Source organism: Coenobita brevimanus, chromosome 111 (genome assembly GCF_032717465.1).
Source record: "Coenobita brevimanus isolate Jiangsu-jjx chromosome 111, ASM3271746v2, whole genome shotgun sequence".
Taxonomy (NCBI): Eukaryota; Metazoa; Arthropoda; class Malacostraca; order Decapoda; family Coenobitidae; genus Coenobita; species Coenobita brevimanus.
In genome coordinates this window covers 27,182,588-27,201,388 of record NC_137064.1, presented here as the reverse complement: position 1 = coordinate 27,201,388, position 18,801 = coordinate 27,182,588, and the positions used below count along the sequence as shown (strand labels likewise).

At 41.7% G+C, this 18,801-nt stretch overlaps 1 protein-coding gene across 2 annotated transcripts in view; it reads left to right on the top strand.

Moving 5' to 3' along the window:
- PQBP1 (poly-glutamine tract binding protein 1) overlaps nt 1–18,801 on the top strand; it is a 91,965-nt gene that overhangs the window by 26,226 nt on the left and 46,938 nt on the right. For both annotated transcript variants that reach the window (XM_080286347.1, XM_080286348.1), the window contains exon 3: nt 3,047–3,195. In XM_080286347.1, the coding sequence (XP_080142473.1) occupies nt 3,047–3,195 (149 nt within the window). The remainder of the gene's footprint in view (nt 1–3,046; nt 3,196–18,801) is intronic.

The window sequence follows — 18,801 nt, the reverse complement described above, 5'->3', positions numbered from 1 at the left end:
TTATCACAAGGGAATCTATCTATTGCCAGACGTCTCAATCCCATAAGGAGTGGCCTGAAACAAATCACCTCCATGTCGCCCTGTCCCCTGCCATTTCACTGCCCTGCTCCCAGCTCACACCTCCCTCTCTCATATACCTCTCCACTCCATCCCTCCATCTCATCCTTGGCCTTCCCTTCCCTCTCCCCCCCTCCACCTCACTTGCATACACTTTTTCATCAGCCTCTCACTCTCCATCCTCTCCACATGGCCAAACCTCCTCAATGTGGTGGTTTCCCAGGGGCAAATAAAATTGTCTGGTGTTAGCAAGAGTAAAAGACTAAAATCGAGTTTAGTACTCTATGGGTTAATGGAGCAGGAAATGGCCTGCTACACTAATGGTATACACCAGGAAGCTAGTGCCCATAAACATTAGTTATTATAACTAATAACTAACTGTAGTTCAATAATAACTTTAATGCTAGGAGTTAATATCCTGAAATAAGATCTCTGCTAACGGAGCTAGGAGTTATTATCCTGGAAGAGAAATCGTGCTAGGAGTTATATCCTGGAATGAGGTCGCCAGATGTCAAGGGGGGGAAGTGAAATAAGAATAAACTGCAAATAAGTGGTCAGTTGTCACGGTGGGAAAGGAAATCACCACTGACATGGGGGCTATTGACTTATGAAATAAAGTTGTAAGTTTTCACTTTATGCCAGCTTACTTCACTGATTCTCTAAAGATGAGAGTATCATAAACTTTCTCAACAGTACATAGTGGAGACTAATCACTCAGACGTTGAATTGTTGATACTGTTGGCCTCTGAGTAAGGGTGACCCTTGCCCCTTGATGGTCAGTAATTATAATAACAACAAATCAGCTCTTGCTGTTGCTAACTCCTGGCTGGCACAGTGGATTTATTATGAACCAGTACGAAAGAACTGGCTTAACTACTAGTCGTGATTAATATCAAGGAATGTTTTTGCAAACTGGGAATAAGCAAATTAAATAAGAACAATGTGGAGAAATCAAACATGATTATTACATTCAAACTCAATGAGAAGAACTGTAAATTTATTAAGTACAAGAGAAATTCTTACGGTACAAGAATCTCAAAGGAATTAATTCAGAATCTCAGTTAAATACATTCACTCAGTCAGTCAGTCATCTATCTATCTATCTATTTCCAGACACTTCAATCCCGTTCGGGGTGGCCACAAACAAATCGCCTCCACATCGCCCTATCCTTTGCCATTCCACTGCCCTGCTCCCAACTCACACACCCCTCTCTCATATACCTCTCCACCCCATCCCTCCATCTCATCCTCGGCCTTCCCCTCCCTCTCCCCCCCTCCACCTCACTCACATACACTCTCTTCGTCAATCTTTCACCCTCCATCCTCTCCACATGGCCAAACCACCTCAGTGTGTTTCTCCTAATGCTTCCTATCACATCCACAGCCACACCACAATGCTTAGTCATGCAAGCTAATAATCTTAAGCCTAGAGAACAGAAAAAGATACTATTAATTGAAGATGTGGAGTCTTGGGGCTGTAGACTGGAGTCGCTGCTAAGACACCGTAAGACAAGGAGGGTAATCTTCAACAATCTTCCTTCCTGCTCCTCCTTTGTTACGTTCACATTCCCTGGGCTGCTGATGAAGAGATGGGCAATCTCTGGGAATCACAGACGATCCACAGATTGAGACATGCGCTATCCGTCTCTTTCTCGGCCGTCTATCACTGAGTACGAACTATGGAAATTGGAGAGGCATGGCATCACCGAGCTAAGGATCACAGCTTGGGAGCAGACAGATCCTGGAGAATCCTTGCTGCAGTGCACATCTGTCCTTAACCCATTAAGACCGCAGTTGTTTCAGGCAGGGTATGTCCCACAACTGCAATTCGGGGATGTTTTGGCGACTTTCACCAAGGGCAAATTGACTGTATTCTGGCTAAAGAGGAAGAGTTTACACACCTGATAACATATGAAAGTGAAGCTTGGACTTTGTGGGAAAGACACAAGTCAAGAGTGAGAGCAGCATGTGAGTTACATGGCGAGTCAGACTGACACTTGAGGAAGTGAAGAAGCATTGTGGTGTGGATGTGGATGTGATAGAATGAATTATGAGAAATACATTGTGGTGGTTTGGCCATGTGGAGAGGTGGAGAGAGAGAGACTAATGAGGAGAGTGTATTTGAGTGAGGTGGAATGGGGGGAGATGGGGGGGGCGAGGATGAGATGGAGGGGTGGAGTGGAGAGGTACAGTATACTAGAGGGGAGTGTGAGCTGGGGGGAGGGCAGTGAAATAGCAGGAGATAGGGTGACATGGAGGCTATTTGTTTGTGGCCCCCCATTATGGAATTAAGGCATCTGATAATGAATAGATAGATAGACAGATAGATAGGTGACACCTATGTTGATTTGGCATTTCCTGCTCAGAATAAGCTGAAAAACAATTTCTTTAAGTATGGCATAAGTTTTGTGAGACACTATAACTTTCAAGTTGTGGAATAGTCAGTAGAATCCTGTAAATTGTATCATTAAAGCTGTCACCTAACATCTCTGGGAATCCCAAAGTCTGAACAGTCCAGCAAGTGTGCTACACCTCCTAGACCCTCACATTTCACCAGCAGCCAAAGTGGCATGCACGAAGGCTCTGTTTGTGACTGAAAATTGTTCATTTTATTTAGAACATGAGTGCTTACGCTGATGAGCATGCTTACTGTACCCCTGATCATTGTTGGGAATGGCTTCTGTAGCTAACGTGGGGACAGGCTGTTTATTTTTTTCTTCCGTGACCTATTTTACTGCCCAGAAATAAAATGTAGTTTTGGTTTGATATTACACCAGTGAGACTGTAGCTATAATATGTCTGCAAACCTTTAAATCAGTTATGTATTATTGTATGATTTGCTGAAAATTATGGTTTTACTCTTGACAAATGTCTTCATAAGCTGGGGAAAATTGCATAAGTTTTAAAGCCAGAATTTAGTAATTTTTACCCAACCTAGGATTTTGTTATAATGTACTTTAGGACTAATCTCTCTTTCTTTTTATCCTAGAGCCAGAACCGGCTGCATCAACAGAGGAGGAAATCATTGCGGAAGACTATGATGACACTCCACAACATCAACCCACACCTCTTCTCCTTCCGCACCATCTCCCTGCTTCCCACACCACACCAGAACCTCAGACAATTGATCCTCATCAAGTGAGAAATACTTGCACTAATCATGATCTAGACTGATATAACAGTACTGTAATATATACTGAGGTAACTATGGTACAGTGCTTGTATGTTCAGAATAAGCCACTGTGCAGAATATTGTAATCATTATAATTATGCAGTACAGTATAGTACAGTACTATTAATCCATTATCCCACACTGCTTTTGATAGTGGTGCCATTGTGTGTTAATGTATATCTAGCTGTAACTTGATGCCCTAATCCCTCAAAGGGTGGCTGCAGACAAAATGCCTCCAAGGCGCTCTGTCACCCACCATTTGACTACCCTCCCCCCAACTCACTCCCCCCTCCCTCATATACCTCTCGACTTCATTCCTCCACCTCATCCTCGGTCTTCCCCTCCCTCTCACTCCCTCCGCTTCACTTACATACACCCTCTTAGTCAGTCTTTCATTCTCCACATGTCGAAACCACCTCAGTATATTTCTCCTAGTTTTCTCAACCACATCCACATCCACCCCACAACATTCCTTCACTTCTTAATTTGTCAAGCTGTCCCTCCATGTCACTCCACATGCTGCTCTCAAGTAACTCATTTCCACTGCTATCACTCTTGACTTGTTCCCCTCTAGCAAGGTCCATGCCTCGCTTCCATACATCAGAGTAGGGATCACAATACTATCATGCAGTGACTTCTTAACTTCCATACTCACCTCCCTGTTTCTCATCACTGCTTTCAGTGAACCAACAACCTTCCTTCTCTGCTGTACCCTTTCAAGCACTTCATCCCCAAAAGTTCCATCCTTACCCATCATGCTACCCAAGTACTTGAATGCATACACATTCTCCATATCCTCACCATCCAACCTCACTATGCATTCTGTGACTTCATTCCTCTCAAACACCATAACTACACTTGTTTACATTAACTTTCAGATTCCTCTTCGTACATACTGTCCCAAATTCATTCACCAAACCTTGCAACTCCCACTCATCTTCACTCAACAATACGGTATCATCAGCAAACGGTAACATCGAAATCTTCCACATCTCACCCTCATTCATTAGGGCCACCCCCACATCCACTGCTCTACCTTGCACCACCTTTGCAACCCCATCCATGTATATATGAAACAGCCATGGAGACATCACACATCCCTGTTTCAGTCCCACATTTAGATCAAAGAACTCGCTCAGCTCACCATCCACTCGCACCGTAGCCCCAACTCCTTCGTACATGCTCTTCACTGCACTCAACAGTTTCCCCTCCACTCCATATATTCTTAATACGTTCCACATACCTTGCCTGTCTATTCTGTCATAAGCTTTCTCCAAGTCCATGAAAGCAGCTTACACTTTCTTTCCCTTCACTAGATACTTCTCCACTAAACATCTTAGAACAGATATCTGATCTACACACCCTTTTCCCTTCCTAAATCCCCCTTGTTCTTCTCCAACTAGATGTGAAACAGCAATAAAGAATAGGGAAACAAGTATGGATGTAAAAAAAGTTCTTGGATGACAGTAGCCCATAGTAATTCCTGTTCAAATATATGTAACTGAGGCTTAGAACCTGTTGGAAGATCACAAGTCAAGAATAAGAATATTAGAAATGAGTTATTTGAGAGGAGCTTGTGGAGTTGCATGGAGAGACAGACAGACAAATGAGGAAATGAAGGAGTGCTGTGATGTTGATATGGATGTAACCAGAATCATTAGGAGAAATACTCATGAGATGATTTAGCCATGTGGAGAAGATGGAGAGTGAGAGGCTAACTGATAAGAGTACAGTAAACCCTTGATACACTGAACCCTCTTTTAACAAATTTCAGTTTTAACAGCCACCTTGAGCTGGCAGAACGGTATGTTCATGTAATGAAATTGTTTGATAAAAGAATGGACACATGGGAAACATGACCAAAAACTGGTTGAAATGGAAACATAACAAACTAGTAGAGATAGTGAATAAAATGGAGAAGGCTTTTCAAAGTGAAATAGATGAAATTAAGAAGCAGTTGTGCATGCAGAAGGAAGAAAATGAAAAATTGATAAAGGAATTAAATAAAAAAGACACAGCAATAGATGAGCTGTCAGTTGAAGTAAGTTCTCTGAGAAGGAAGGTTAGTGAAATGGCAAGTACAGTTGTCAACCATGAGAGTATTATGGAGGGTTCAGGAATGATAGAGAGACAGTTAGGCAAGGAAGCAGTCTGATAGACCAAAGCAGTGATATGGAAGAGAAGATAACCCAGGTGAAGGAAGTGATGCAAATTTATGAAGATGATGTGGAAATTACGTATGCTGAAATGGTGAAAGTAAAGAAAGACTTAGAAGTGAGTTGAAGAAAAAAGCATTAGAAAGGAAGTGAAAGAAATCATCAAAAACTGCCCAAAATTGGTCAAAGATTCAGCAGATATCAACAAATCTATAGTAATCACTGGTATAGATGAAGAAGAAATAAAAATACAAAATTTCAAGAGACCAAACGGAGATGGCAAATATAATGAGCATATTGAAGGAAGTAACAGAGGAAATCTTTGATAAAGACAGAGGAACACAAAAGGGTAGGGAAATATGAGAGAAATAGGTCAAGGCTTCTGAAAGTAACCTTCCAGAGTGTGAACACTGTAGAGGAAATACTTAAAAATGCAAACAAACTCATGGAAAAAGAGGAATTTAAAAAAGTATGGATAAAAAGATGCTTAACTCAAGAGGAATTGGGAATACTAAAGGAGAGAAGGGAGGAAGCAAAACCAAAGACAAGGAAAGATCAGTACAGTGCTCCTTTAACATCCATGGGGGTTAGGTAACAGAGGCACCCGCGTATGTTAAAAATCCGCGGATATCTGCTGCCCCCCTTAAAAACACTTGTTTTGTTTCTGCTGGAAACAAAACAAGTACTGTTAGACTGATTTATTTACCGGTAAATGTACACTTTAAGCAGCAGAAAGACCTTACCACTTCATATTCCTCTAGCTTGTTTCTGTATTTTTGTGACAGCTTTCAGTTTGGTAAGCTACTTTTTCTTGCTGAAAATTTTTCTCCCTGTTATTATCGTTCCTTTCCTTAAGCCGTACCTATGATCGCCCAACGTGCTCAAAGGTGGCTTTTGTTTCCCAATTTCCCAACTGGAGGTTAGGTTAAATTATTAGGTACAGTTAAGATAGGTTGGGCCAGGTTTAGTTAAACACTTAGGTTAGAACAGTCCTTTCTGCCATTACACTAATGAAGCAAACAAGGTTGTCACTCTAGAACAGCTAAAAACAACGGGGAAACAGATTTAACAAGAAATACTTATTTACCAACCCAGAAATAATCAGACAAATATAACAGACTATCAGGAAGAACTGATTTGGGAAGGTGCTTTTACTACTTAAAATAAAGCATATATTAAGCCCCCCTCATTGGCTGTGAGTTTAGAATTATGCATGCTCCCATGGTCAGTCTTGGGACCATTTTTTTCAAAGTTCTGAAATTAATTTTTTTTTTTTAATATGTGAAAAGGCTTGTCTGGTACACCTGGCTTTCTTTCTTTCTTTCTTTCTTTTTTTTTTCCTTTTTTTTTTTTCCCCCTAAACTTAACCTGTGATGCGCTGTGATTCGTGAAAAATTGAATGAATTTAGGATTCATGTTACATTAATATGTAAACATCGGCAAAAACATCTGGGATGAAGTGAACTGTGAGTGCCTGACTGCTTGGGATGGTAGAGTAGGGTCGTGTAAACATACAGTGACCTTTGTTCCCTTCCCATAATCGCTCGCAGTTTTTTATAGCTTGCCCTAACTCAGCATCACACACCGGTACAGTAAAGCATTGTTCAAGGCTGGCAGCTGTGAAAGGGATAATGGAATGCTTTATTGTTTGTATCAACCCTCTCTCTTTCACATATACACATAAGAACAAACAAAAGCATGAGCAGTAAATGTTCACTAACTTTACTGAGCAGAAATAACTGCTCAGTTGGTCCGAGATGTTTTGGGAAGAGCGATACCGAACGAAGAATGTGGAACTGAATGCTAACCTATGAGAATATGTGGGAAGAAAGTAATTCTTTTCTGATTAACAAACTTTTTTGTTCCATTTTGTCTCCTAAAATTGTGAAACTCATAATTTTTTGTGTAAGCATATGGCCTAAAGACCTTACTAGTTCAATTCATATTCCTCTAGTTTGTCTTCTGTATTTTTCTAATTATTTTGAGGGTGGTATATTATCTTCTCTTCCTGAAAGATTTTCTTCCATATTATTATCATGTTCCTTAAGCCTTACCTGTGATTGTTTCCAACATAATGGAAGAAACTTACTCAAAATTATATCACATGTAACATAAGCATGTAAACATCGGCAAAAACATCTGGAATGAAGTGAAAACCAGACCGCTTGGGATGGTAGAGTAGGGTCGTGTAAACACACCGGTGACCTTCGTTCCCTTTCCAAAATTGTTCGCTGTTTTTTATAGCTCACCTTAACTCAGTGTCACAGACACCGATACAGAAAAGTGTTGTTCAAGACTGGCAGCTATGAAGGGGTTAATGGAATACACTATTGTGTGTATCAATACACTCTCTTTCACATATACACATAAGAAAGAACAAAAGAATGAGCAGTAAATGTACACATAACTTTAAGGAGCAGAAATAACTGTATGCTCAGTCGGTCCGAAATCAATATCATTTGATATCGAATGAAGAATGTGGAACTAAATGCTAACTAAGAGTAATTTTTTTCTGACTAGCAAACATTTTTGTTCAATTTTGTCCCATAAAATTGTGAAACCCATAAATTTTTGTCCAAGCATACAGCCTAAAGACCTTACCAATTCAATTCATATTCCTTTAGTTTGTCTCCTGTATTTTTCTGACTATTTTGAGGGTGGTAAATTACCTTCTCATGCTGAAAGATTTTCTCCATTATTTTCATCACGTTTCTTAAGCCATACCTACTATTGTTTCCGGCATATTGGAAGAAACTTACTCAGTGTTAAAGTGGATTTCATTTCCCAGCCGAAACCTGGATAATCAAGCTTTCATTGTATTTGATTCACTGGATAATGCCATCACCAAAACAGCCATGAATTGTGCTTGGGATAATGTTACATTTGCAGTGAACATTGTCAGCAGAGTTCAGCGAGATAAAATGTTTTAGTGCATCCGGCCCCAGTACTATATCCACGCACAGATATTTAAAACCATGTATGTTATATCCACCCGTGGATATTTAAAACCGTGTATGTTAAAAACGCGGATGTTAAGGGATGACTGTAATTGGATTGCAGGTACGAAAGTGATACATAACCAACAGGGAATAAAAAGAAGGAAGTTAGTAGACTCAAGTTATGGCAAGTAAGTAAACAAGATGATTTAACTGATGTCCTAAAAAGTAGATGGAATGGTGTCTAAATTATTAGAGATGAAAGACTATGCGAAAGACAAGAAACCGCATGTTATTTGCTTAACTGAAACAAAATTAACCCCAAAGATATCAGACGATACCCTGATCTTAGAGGAACACAAGATATGGAGAAGAGACAGAAATTTAAGAAAAGGATGAGGAATTATAATCTTAACAAAGACATATCTACAAGTCAAAGAAATATACCGTAAAAATAGTTATACCCTTACTGCATTGGAGATGAACACATCTGAAGGGAAATTAACTGTGGCAGATTTATACATGCCACCCAAAACAAACACTTGGGAAAGAGGCATATATGAAGACCTGGCAGAAAGTACAATTCAGAGTTTAAGAACATTACTACATAGAATGGAAGACAAAGCTGAAAGAATTGTATTAACTGGAGGTTTCAATACAAATATAAATTGGAATACTCTGGATGTAAGAAGCCATGAAAGCTGTTGGGATCAAAAGCTCCTGAATCTTGTGCAGGAGTTTTTCCTAACGCATCATGTAAAGGAAAACACAGAAAAAGAGGACTTGATGATCCATCAGTACTAGATCTTATATTTACTAGGCAAGAAAATGATCTATCTATTGCCAGACACCATAATCCCGTAAAGGGTGGCCATTTGACACTGAGTTAGTTGTTTTACAGGGAGGGGCACCAACCCTCCACCAACCCACTTGTTGACACGTAGGGAGCACATATGGTTTAGTTATATGGTTACCACCCACCCTTGTAAATGGTTTCTTGGCTTACAGGAAACCATTTGGCTTGTCACTCAAGAAAATGATACTGACAGTATAATGTATCACCCTCCATTCGGCAAAAGTGATCAAATGGTATTAAATTGCAACATCAGGATTGCATATGACATAGTTACCAGTAATGAGACGTACAAAAAGAGTCTAAACTACAAAAAGGGCAACATCATGACCTGATGAAGTCATCCATCCATCCATCCATCATCCAGTCCTACGTTGCCCCACAAGGAGTGTCGGAGCCTGGGACTAGGGAAGTTGGTCCTGACATTTAAGATGAGAGTGACCAGCCTCACTCATCCCTGAGTGGCATTACGTGAGCAATAAACTCCAACCACCCTTTGGATATAAACCTTCACTGGCTCAATCTGATTGGAGTGCCTTAATTACCCACTAAACCACCAGGCGGCATAATTTGGTTATATAGTTGCCACCCAGCGTAGTAAATGGTTTCCTGGTGTACAAGAAACCAATTGGCTTGTCGCTTAGTATCAAGTCACCCACAGGCAGAAGGAAGAGGAAAGAATGAAGGAAAGAAAGACAGAGGAGGGAGTGTAAAGTCACCCGTAAGCAGAAGGATGAGGAGAGAATGAAGGAAAGAAAGACGGAAGAGGATGGAAGGAAAAAAGGATGGAGGAGAGGAAAGGGCTGACACCCAAGAGCAGCACTACATTGAGTGAGTAGATATTGAGTGCCCCCACCTACCACAAACCTGAAGTACTTCTTAGAAATAGTTTGGGAAAAGAAGGTTAGAGGACAAGATTTAAATATTATGTACAGAAAATTTTGTGATTTTTATGGAAAAGGAATACAAAATTACATTCCTCAGCACAAAGAAACAGAAATGAAAATAAAGAAATGGTTTAATACAGAACGTAAAAAATCAGAAGAAAAAAAGAGACTTGCTGTGGAATAGATACAGAGAACTTAATAGTGAGAGGGCATATAACAACTATAAACAGACAAGAAATGATTATACAAAGATAAGGAGGGAGGCATAGAGACGGTTTGAGGAAGACATTATATATAAAAGTAATGACCAATCTAAGCTATTTTACAGCTACGTCCGAACCAGAACGAAAGTTAAAGTACAGTCCATTACGGACGAGGGGATCATCTGTACACAAGAGAAAGATATTTGTGAAGCGCTAAATAATTTCCAATCAGTTTTTGCAAGAGAAAATGATTTTGAAAGAGATGATGTGGATCATTCATGCCCTCACATATTACCTGATGTACAAATATCAGAAAAAGATGTACAGGAAGAGATAAGTAAATTAGGCAAAGAAAAAGCACATGGTCCTGACAAAATTTCAAGTTCGATGCTACATAAATATGCAGAAGAGTTAAGCAGACCATTATATTTAATATTTAAAGAATCCTTAGGTCAAGGTGAACTACCTGATATTTGGAAGAAAGCAAACATTGTTCCCCTATTCAAGAGGGGGAATAGAATCAACTCATCTGCCGACCAGTATCACTGACCAGTGTTGTATGTAAGATACTAGAAAATCTATCTATCTATCTATCTATCTATCTATAGCCCGATGCCCTAATCCCGCAAAGGGTGGCCGCAGACAAAACGCCTCCAAGTCACTCTGTCACCCACCATTTGACTCCCCTCCCCCCAACTCACCCCCCCCCTCCCTCATATACCTCTCAACTCCATCCCTCCACCTCATCCTCGGTCTACCCCTCCCTCTCCCTCCCTCCACCTCACCCACATACACCCTCTTAGTCAGTCTTTCACTCTCCATCCTCTCCACATGTCCAAACCACCTCAGTGTATTTCTCCTAATCTTTTCAACCACATCCACATCTACCCCACAACGTTCCTTCACTTCTTCATTCGTCAACCTGTCCCTCCATGTCACTCCACATGCTCCTCTCAAGTAACTCATTTCCACTGCTCTCACTCTTGACTTGTTCCCCTCTTGCAAGGTCCACGCCTCGCTTCCATACGTCAGGGTAGGGATCACAATACCATCATGCAGAGACTTCTTAACTTCCATACTCACCTCCCTATTTCTCATCACTGCTTTCAGTGTGCCAACAACCTTCCTTCCCTGCTGTACCCTTTCACGTACTTCATCCCCCAAAGTTCCATCCTTACTCATCACACTACCCAAGTACTTGAATGCACTCACATTCTCCATATCCTCACCATCCAACCTCACTGCACACTCTGTGACTTCATTCCTCTCAAACACCATAACTTTACTTTTGTTTACATTAACTTTCAGCTTCCTCCTCCTACACACTGTCCCAAATTCATTCACCAAACCTTGCAACTCCCATTCATCTTCACTCAACAATACTGTATCATCAGCAAACAGCAACACCGGAAGCTTCCAAATCTCACCCTCATTCATTAGGGCCACCCCCACATCCACTGCCCTACCTTGTACCTCCTTTACGACCCCATCCATATATATATTAAACAGCCATGGAGACATTACACACCCCTGTTTCAGTCCCACATTGAGATCAAAGAACTCACTCAGCTCACCATCCACTCGCACCGTAGCCCTAGCTCCCTCGTACATACTCTTCACAGCACTCAACAATTTCCCCTCCACTCCATATACTCTTAATACCTTCCACATACCTTTCCTATCTATTCTGTCATAAGCTTTCTCCAAGTCCATGAAGGCAGCGTACACTTTCCTTCCCTTCTCTAGATACTTCTCCACTAAACATCTTAGAACAAATATCTGATCTACACACCCTTTTCCCTTCCTAAATCCCCCTTGTTCTTCTCCAACTAGCTCCTCTGTCATATGCCTAACCCTATCAATGAGTATTCTACCATATATTTTACCAGTCACACTAAGAAGGCAAATACCCCTATGGTTACCACATACTTCTCTCTCCCCTTTTCCTTTGTACAGAGGAACAATTATACCTGATTTCCAGTCCTCTGGAACCCTTCCCTCTTCCCAAGCCAATCTACACAACTTCCATATCCACTCCACAACAATCTCACCCCCATACCTAAGCATTTCACCACACACTCCATCAATTCCTGGGGCCTTTCCCAGCTTAATCTTCTTCATCGCTTCCACTACTTCCGACCTACTGATCTCTTCCTCCCTCCTCTCATCTCTTCTTCTCCCAGCCATTCCCCAACCACTTATACTCACACTGCTCTCACTCTCTACATTCAACAAATCCTCAAAGTGCTCCTTCCATCTCCTCAATTTCTCTCTCTTCTCCACCAACAATCTATTATTCCTATCTTTCACTCCCCTACTATTTCCCCTTTCACACTGCCTTACTTTCTTTACCTCCTTCCAAAACAATTTCTTACTCTCCCTCCATTTCACACTCAGATTCCTCCCAAACTCTTCATCCACTTTCTTCTTACTCTCCTTCACCAGTCTCTTAACCTCCCTTCTCCTGCTCACATATACCTCTCTCTTCTCTCTCTCATCTTCTCCCCTACCTCTACTCGCCAACCATTCACCATATGCCTTCTTCTTTGTTCCACAGCTCGTTTCACCTCATCATTCCACCATGCTGTCCCTTGCACACCCTTGCATCTCCTCCTCACTCCACAAACCACCTCACACACTGCGCTTATCTCTTCCGTGAATATCTTACATACGTCTTCCACCCCTTCCATCTGCTCTAGCTCATACCTTCCCAATCTTTCTTCCACTATGCTCTTATACTCTGTCCTCTTCTCACTATCTTGCAATTTCTCCACTCTTCTCACAGGAGCTGTTTCCTCCTGTCTTCCCCTTCGCCTCCTCAACCACTTTCTTTGCAGCTCTACCTTGGCCATCACTAAGTGATGGTCCGAGACTCCATTCCCCCACCCTCTCCACACCCTTGCATCCAACACTTGTCTTTTCATTCGCTCATCCACACACACGTAGTCTATCATTGCCTTTCGTTCAACAAGTTCACCATCCATCCTCCTCATTACTCTCCATGTATACCGGTGGATCATCTTATGACGAAAGTAGGTGTTGGCTATTGCCAACCCCTTACCAGCACAGATGTCCACCAAAGCACTACCATTCCCATCTACTTCTGCTGGCACACCCCACTGATCAACCACTCCATCCACTCGTACATTCCCGACTTTGCCATTCATGTCTCCAATCAACAGCACTCTCTCGCTCCTCTCAAACTTGTCCATACATGCTTCTACTCTCGCCCAAAACTCATCTTTCACTCTTGCCACTCGATCCTCTGTTGGAGCATACACACATACAATCGCCCATGCTTGTATACCTACTTTCATCCTCACCCATACAATCCTTGCACCCACTGTTCCATACTCTCTTATATTCTCCTTCCACTTCTTGCTTATCATCAGACATACTCCCTCTCTTGCCCTCTCATTCTCACTGACTCCCGCACATATACCTACACCGTATTCCCATTCTCTCATCCTTTCACCTTTCCATTTAGTTTCAGTCAATCCACATATATCCACTTTTGCATCCTCAAGCACCTGGACAATCTCTCTCTCTTTCACTTCATCATTCACTCCTCTCACATTCCACGTTCCTACTCTCAGAATGTCCTTTGTCCGTTCCTTAGTCGTCAACGTATGGTCCGTCCGGGTCCGAGGCGCTTTATTTGCTTTTTTAGTTAGTTCTTTTTATGGGGTGGGGCACTAACCTACCACCAACCCTTTTAGTCGCCTCGTACGACAAGCAGGGATACTGGGGGAGTATTCTTGAAACCCCCCTACCCCCAGGGGGTAGAAAAGTTTGGGTAAACCATAAGAAAGTTTGGGTAAACCATCTGGAAGAACACAGTAGGATAACAGAAAGGCAGTTTGGTTTTAGAATGGGAAAATCATGTGTAACCAGTCTGTTAAGCTACTATAATAGAGTTACAGAATCATCATCATCATTATCATCCGGACCTCCTTTCCCACCCTAGGGCAGGGTGAGGAGTAGCAATGTCCAGGCAGCCCAAATTTGCCCAATCCAATGGGCCACGTTTCCATTCACTCATCATTCAAGCCCCCGGAATCCTGGCTTTATCTGATACGCCAAAAACATTCACCACATTCTGTAGCTTCACATAAACTTATTCGATAGAGTCAGTCCAGACGATGTCACATGAAAAAGGTGTGCCAAATCCCTAGTCACGCACTTCTCCTCACAATATTCATCCAGCCAGCTCGTCCTCTTGTCAATTCCCTAGCCTTACCGACTTCCAAACCTCTCTTCCACACACACTCATCCACTATATCCCTTCACCTTCTCCGTGGCCTACCTCGCCTCCTTCCTCCTTCAGATTCACTCAGATATACCTTTTTTACCACTCTCTTGTTATCCATTCTCTCCATATGACCATACCATCTCAGAACACTCTTTTCAATTCTGGTGGCCACAGACTTCCTCACTCCACATCTTTCGTGAACCACATTTTTCATATCCTATCCACTCTGTGTATTTCACATACATTCCTCAGGAGTCCCATCTCCACTGCCCTCGTGCTTGACGTTTCATTTTCATACCACACCATAGTCTCACATCCATATGTTAAAGTTAGCACTAACATTCCTTCATGTAAGTCTCATGCATCTGCAGCACTCAAGTCTCTGTTTCTTATCAAGACTTTCATTTCACAAGCTACTTTCCTTCCTTGTGTCACTTTACTTTCCACTTCTTTTGCACATATTCCTCTCTTTTTCTATCACTGTACCCAGATATTTGAACTTTCAGCAGTTCCAGTCTCTCTCCATTCACTGTAACATCACAACATCTCACTGGGAGTTGCCTTCTCTTTCAGTAACCATCACTTTACTCTTTTCTACATTTACTCTGAAGGCATGACACTCACAGACATCAGAAAAACTCTGGACTAGTCTACCAGGTTCTTGTCCAGTATTTGCAAGTAGTACTGCGACATCAGCATACAACATATTTGAGATGTTCCATTTATTACCAGTGCCATCCCTTCTCCATTACTTGTGTTTTTACTTCTCTCATCACCCCAGCCATATATATATTGAACAACCATGGGACATCACACAATCTTGTTGTACACCCACACCGATCCTTACAGAAACAATATAGAAAGGAGAAGGATGGGTGGACAGTATCTATTTAGATTTCCAGAAACCATTTGACAGAGTACTGCACCACAGATTTTTATGGAAACTGTACCATCAAAGAGATATCCAAGGCAACCTGTATTGGTGGATGCAGGATTTTCTCAGAAAAAGGGAAGTGAGAACTGAGAACAGTACTGAGGGAAAGTTACTCATTATGGAGGGAAGTGACTAGTGGAGTTCCGCAGGGCTCAGTGCTGGCACCAATTATGTTTTTAGTATATATAAATGACTTAATAATAGTGGAAATGGAAGCTATGTAATTATGTTTGCAGATGATGCAAAAATGCAAAAGAAAATTACTAACAGATTCATGCAGAGAGCCACAAGATAAATGAAATAAACTTCATGAATGGAGCAATATGTGGCAAATGGAATTTAATGTGGACAAATGTCATGTAATTAAGTTTGGTAAAAGTGAGAAAAGACCAGGTTAGGATTATAAGTTAGGAAGATCAGCCCTGCATTTACCAGAAAGGGAGAAGGACCTAGGAGTGATTATCAGTAACAGACTATTTCCGGCTGACCACATTGGTGTGAAGGTACGTAATGTGTATACATTGCTTGCTAGTATGAGAATAGCATTCACATAAATAAATGAAGACATACTCAGAAAGGTAAGAACCTCATTCATCAGACCAGCCCTGGAGTATGCATCATTAGTCAGGAATCCTCATCTCAAAAAATTCATAGATAAGATTGAAAAAGTACAAAGGGCAGCTACAAGGTAGGTACCAAGCTTAAGGGATCTAAGCTATGAAGAAAGATAAGAAAAATTGAATCTACCAACACTACAGGAGAAAAGGAAAAGAGGAGACAGGATCATGTTATATAAATGCATCTATGGGAGAGAGAAAATAGACATAAATGAATATATAACCCATGGAGAAGCATCAGCAAGAGGACATTGCAAAAAAATACATAAAATGAGAGGCAATAAAGACTTAAGGAAATTCAGTTTTGCAAATAAGGCAATTGATCAATGGAATGCACTACCAAATGAAATAGTATGTGCCAAAACTATTCGTAAATTTAAGGATATGTATCATAAAAATGGTTTAATACACGGGATGGTAGTGAAGCATGTGTAAGGGTTAATGGGTGTGGGCGTGCGACAAGGTTGTGTGATGTCTCCGTGGTTGTTCAATATATACGTGGATGGGGTGATAAGAGAAGTAAAGACATGAGTAATGGAGAGAGGGATGGCTTTGGTAATGAATGGTGATGGATGGAATATCTCAAATTTGTTGTATGTTGATGATGCAGTACTGCTTGCAAGTACCGGACAAGAACTTGGTAGGCTAGTGCAGAGTTTTGCTGAGGTCTGTAAGCATCGTGCCTTGAGAGTAAATGTAGAAAAGAGTAAAGTGATGGTTATTGAGAGTGAAGGTGACTCCCAGTGAGCTGTAACAGTGAATGGAGAGAGACTGGAATTGGTGAGAGAGTTCAAATGCCTGGGTACAGTGATAGAAAAGAGAGAAAAATGTGCAAAAAAAGTGGAAAGTAGGGTGACACAAGGAAGAATAGTAGCTGGTGCAATGAAGGCCTTGATAAGAAACAGAGGCTTGAGTGTTGCAGCTGCATGAGGCTTACGTGAAGGAGTTAGGGCCAACTTTAACATATGGATGAGAGACTATGGTGTGGCATGAAAATAAAAAGTCAAGTGTAAGAGCAGTGGAAATGAGACTGCTGAGGAATGTATGTGGAGTACAGAGTGAGGATAGGATATGAAATAGTGTGATATGTGAAAGATGCAGAGTGAGGAAGTCAATGGACACCAGGATCGAAGAGAGTGTACAGAGATGGTATGGTCATATGGAGAGAATGGATAACAATAAAGTGGTGAAAAAGGTATATCTGAGCGAATTTGAAGGAGGGAGGAGGCAAGGTAGGCCAAGGAGAAGGTGGCGAGAGATATGGTGGATGAATGTGTGAGGAAGAGAGGTTTGGAAGTCGGTGAGGCTAGGGAACTGACAGGAGATCGAGCTGGCTGGATGAATGTTGTGAGGAGAAGTGCATGATCAGGGATTTTGGCATCCCTTTTTTTGACATGGCAGCATCTGGATTGACTCAATTGGATACGATTATGTGAAGCTACAGAACGTGGTGAATGTTTTTGGCGTATCCGATAGAGCCAGGATTCTGGGGGCTTGAATGATGAGTGAATGAAAACATGGCTCATTGGCTTGGACAAATTTGGGCTGTTTGGACATTGCTACTCCTCACCCTGCTTGCTGGCTCAGTGGTAACATTCTTGCTTGCCATCTGGTAGACAGGAGTTCGAGTCTCGCTCAGGTTGCGAAAAGTTTCCCTGACAAAGTGGGTGGTTACTGTCCCCCATGAGCAAGGGGACGGTGTGTACATGTGTGAAGGTCACAGCCTTGTCCTTAGATCGTACTATATGAGCTCTCAGCTCCCTTCTGGGAGGGTAAAAGCTGACGATCACGGCCATCAAGTGATCCTGGCCGACCCAGTAAATTACACACACACACACGCACACGCACACACACAGGTAGGTAGATAGTTTTTTTTTTTTTTTTCTCAAGCAAAACATAAGGCATATAGTACGTTGTAATAACATTGTACTCATGCACACCTGAACATTAATAAAGTAAAAACAAGAGGTTTTATGTAGAAATTAGAAATCAATAAAAGTACAGTATAGTCACTCAAATGTAGTCCAGCTATATGCAAACAAATATCTTTTACAGTATACTAATATTCTTTCCATCAGTAGCTCAGTTGTAAGTTTTCAAAATTTCATAAATTAGTTTACACAACACCTGGGGCTAAATTTTCTGCGAATAAATCTTGAATTGTGTTAAATCGCTCTAGTAACCTAAGGTGTTGTGTGCTGGGGCAGTGTTCCACAACATTCACTTCTCTCTTCACCAGTCCACACTGGCACAGATGTTTGTGTAGTGGCAGGCGACCTCGACTGCACCTATTCCAGCGACCCATCGCTCGTGCCAGGCTGTGACCACTTACCTGGAAGCATGTGAAAGCCATTCACATAGATTCATTAATTGTGTGTAGTACTGTACACCCATACCCCATTATCCGGGGCATTGATAACTGGCACTTTGTTAGACCGAACACAAGAAACGGGGGAACATTCCCACAACCTGAACATTTTGAATGTCTGTTGCCTCACTAGTCTGACACCCCACCTCTCCATTCCAACACCTTGCCTTTGCCTAGGTTTGAAATGAGGCTTTCCTAGTCCTCCCATCCTCCCTCCCTCTCCTCTATTCTTCCCCCCCATCCCTCCTCTCCTTCCCCATCCTTCCTCCATTCCCCATCACACTCAGTATTACCAGGCATGTCTCCCTGCCTCTCCCCCTGTCTTCCCCTACCTCTGGTTGTCTTCCTCTCCATCCCCCCACCCTC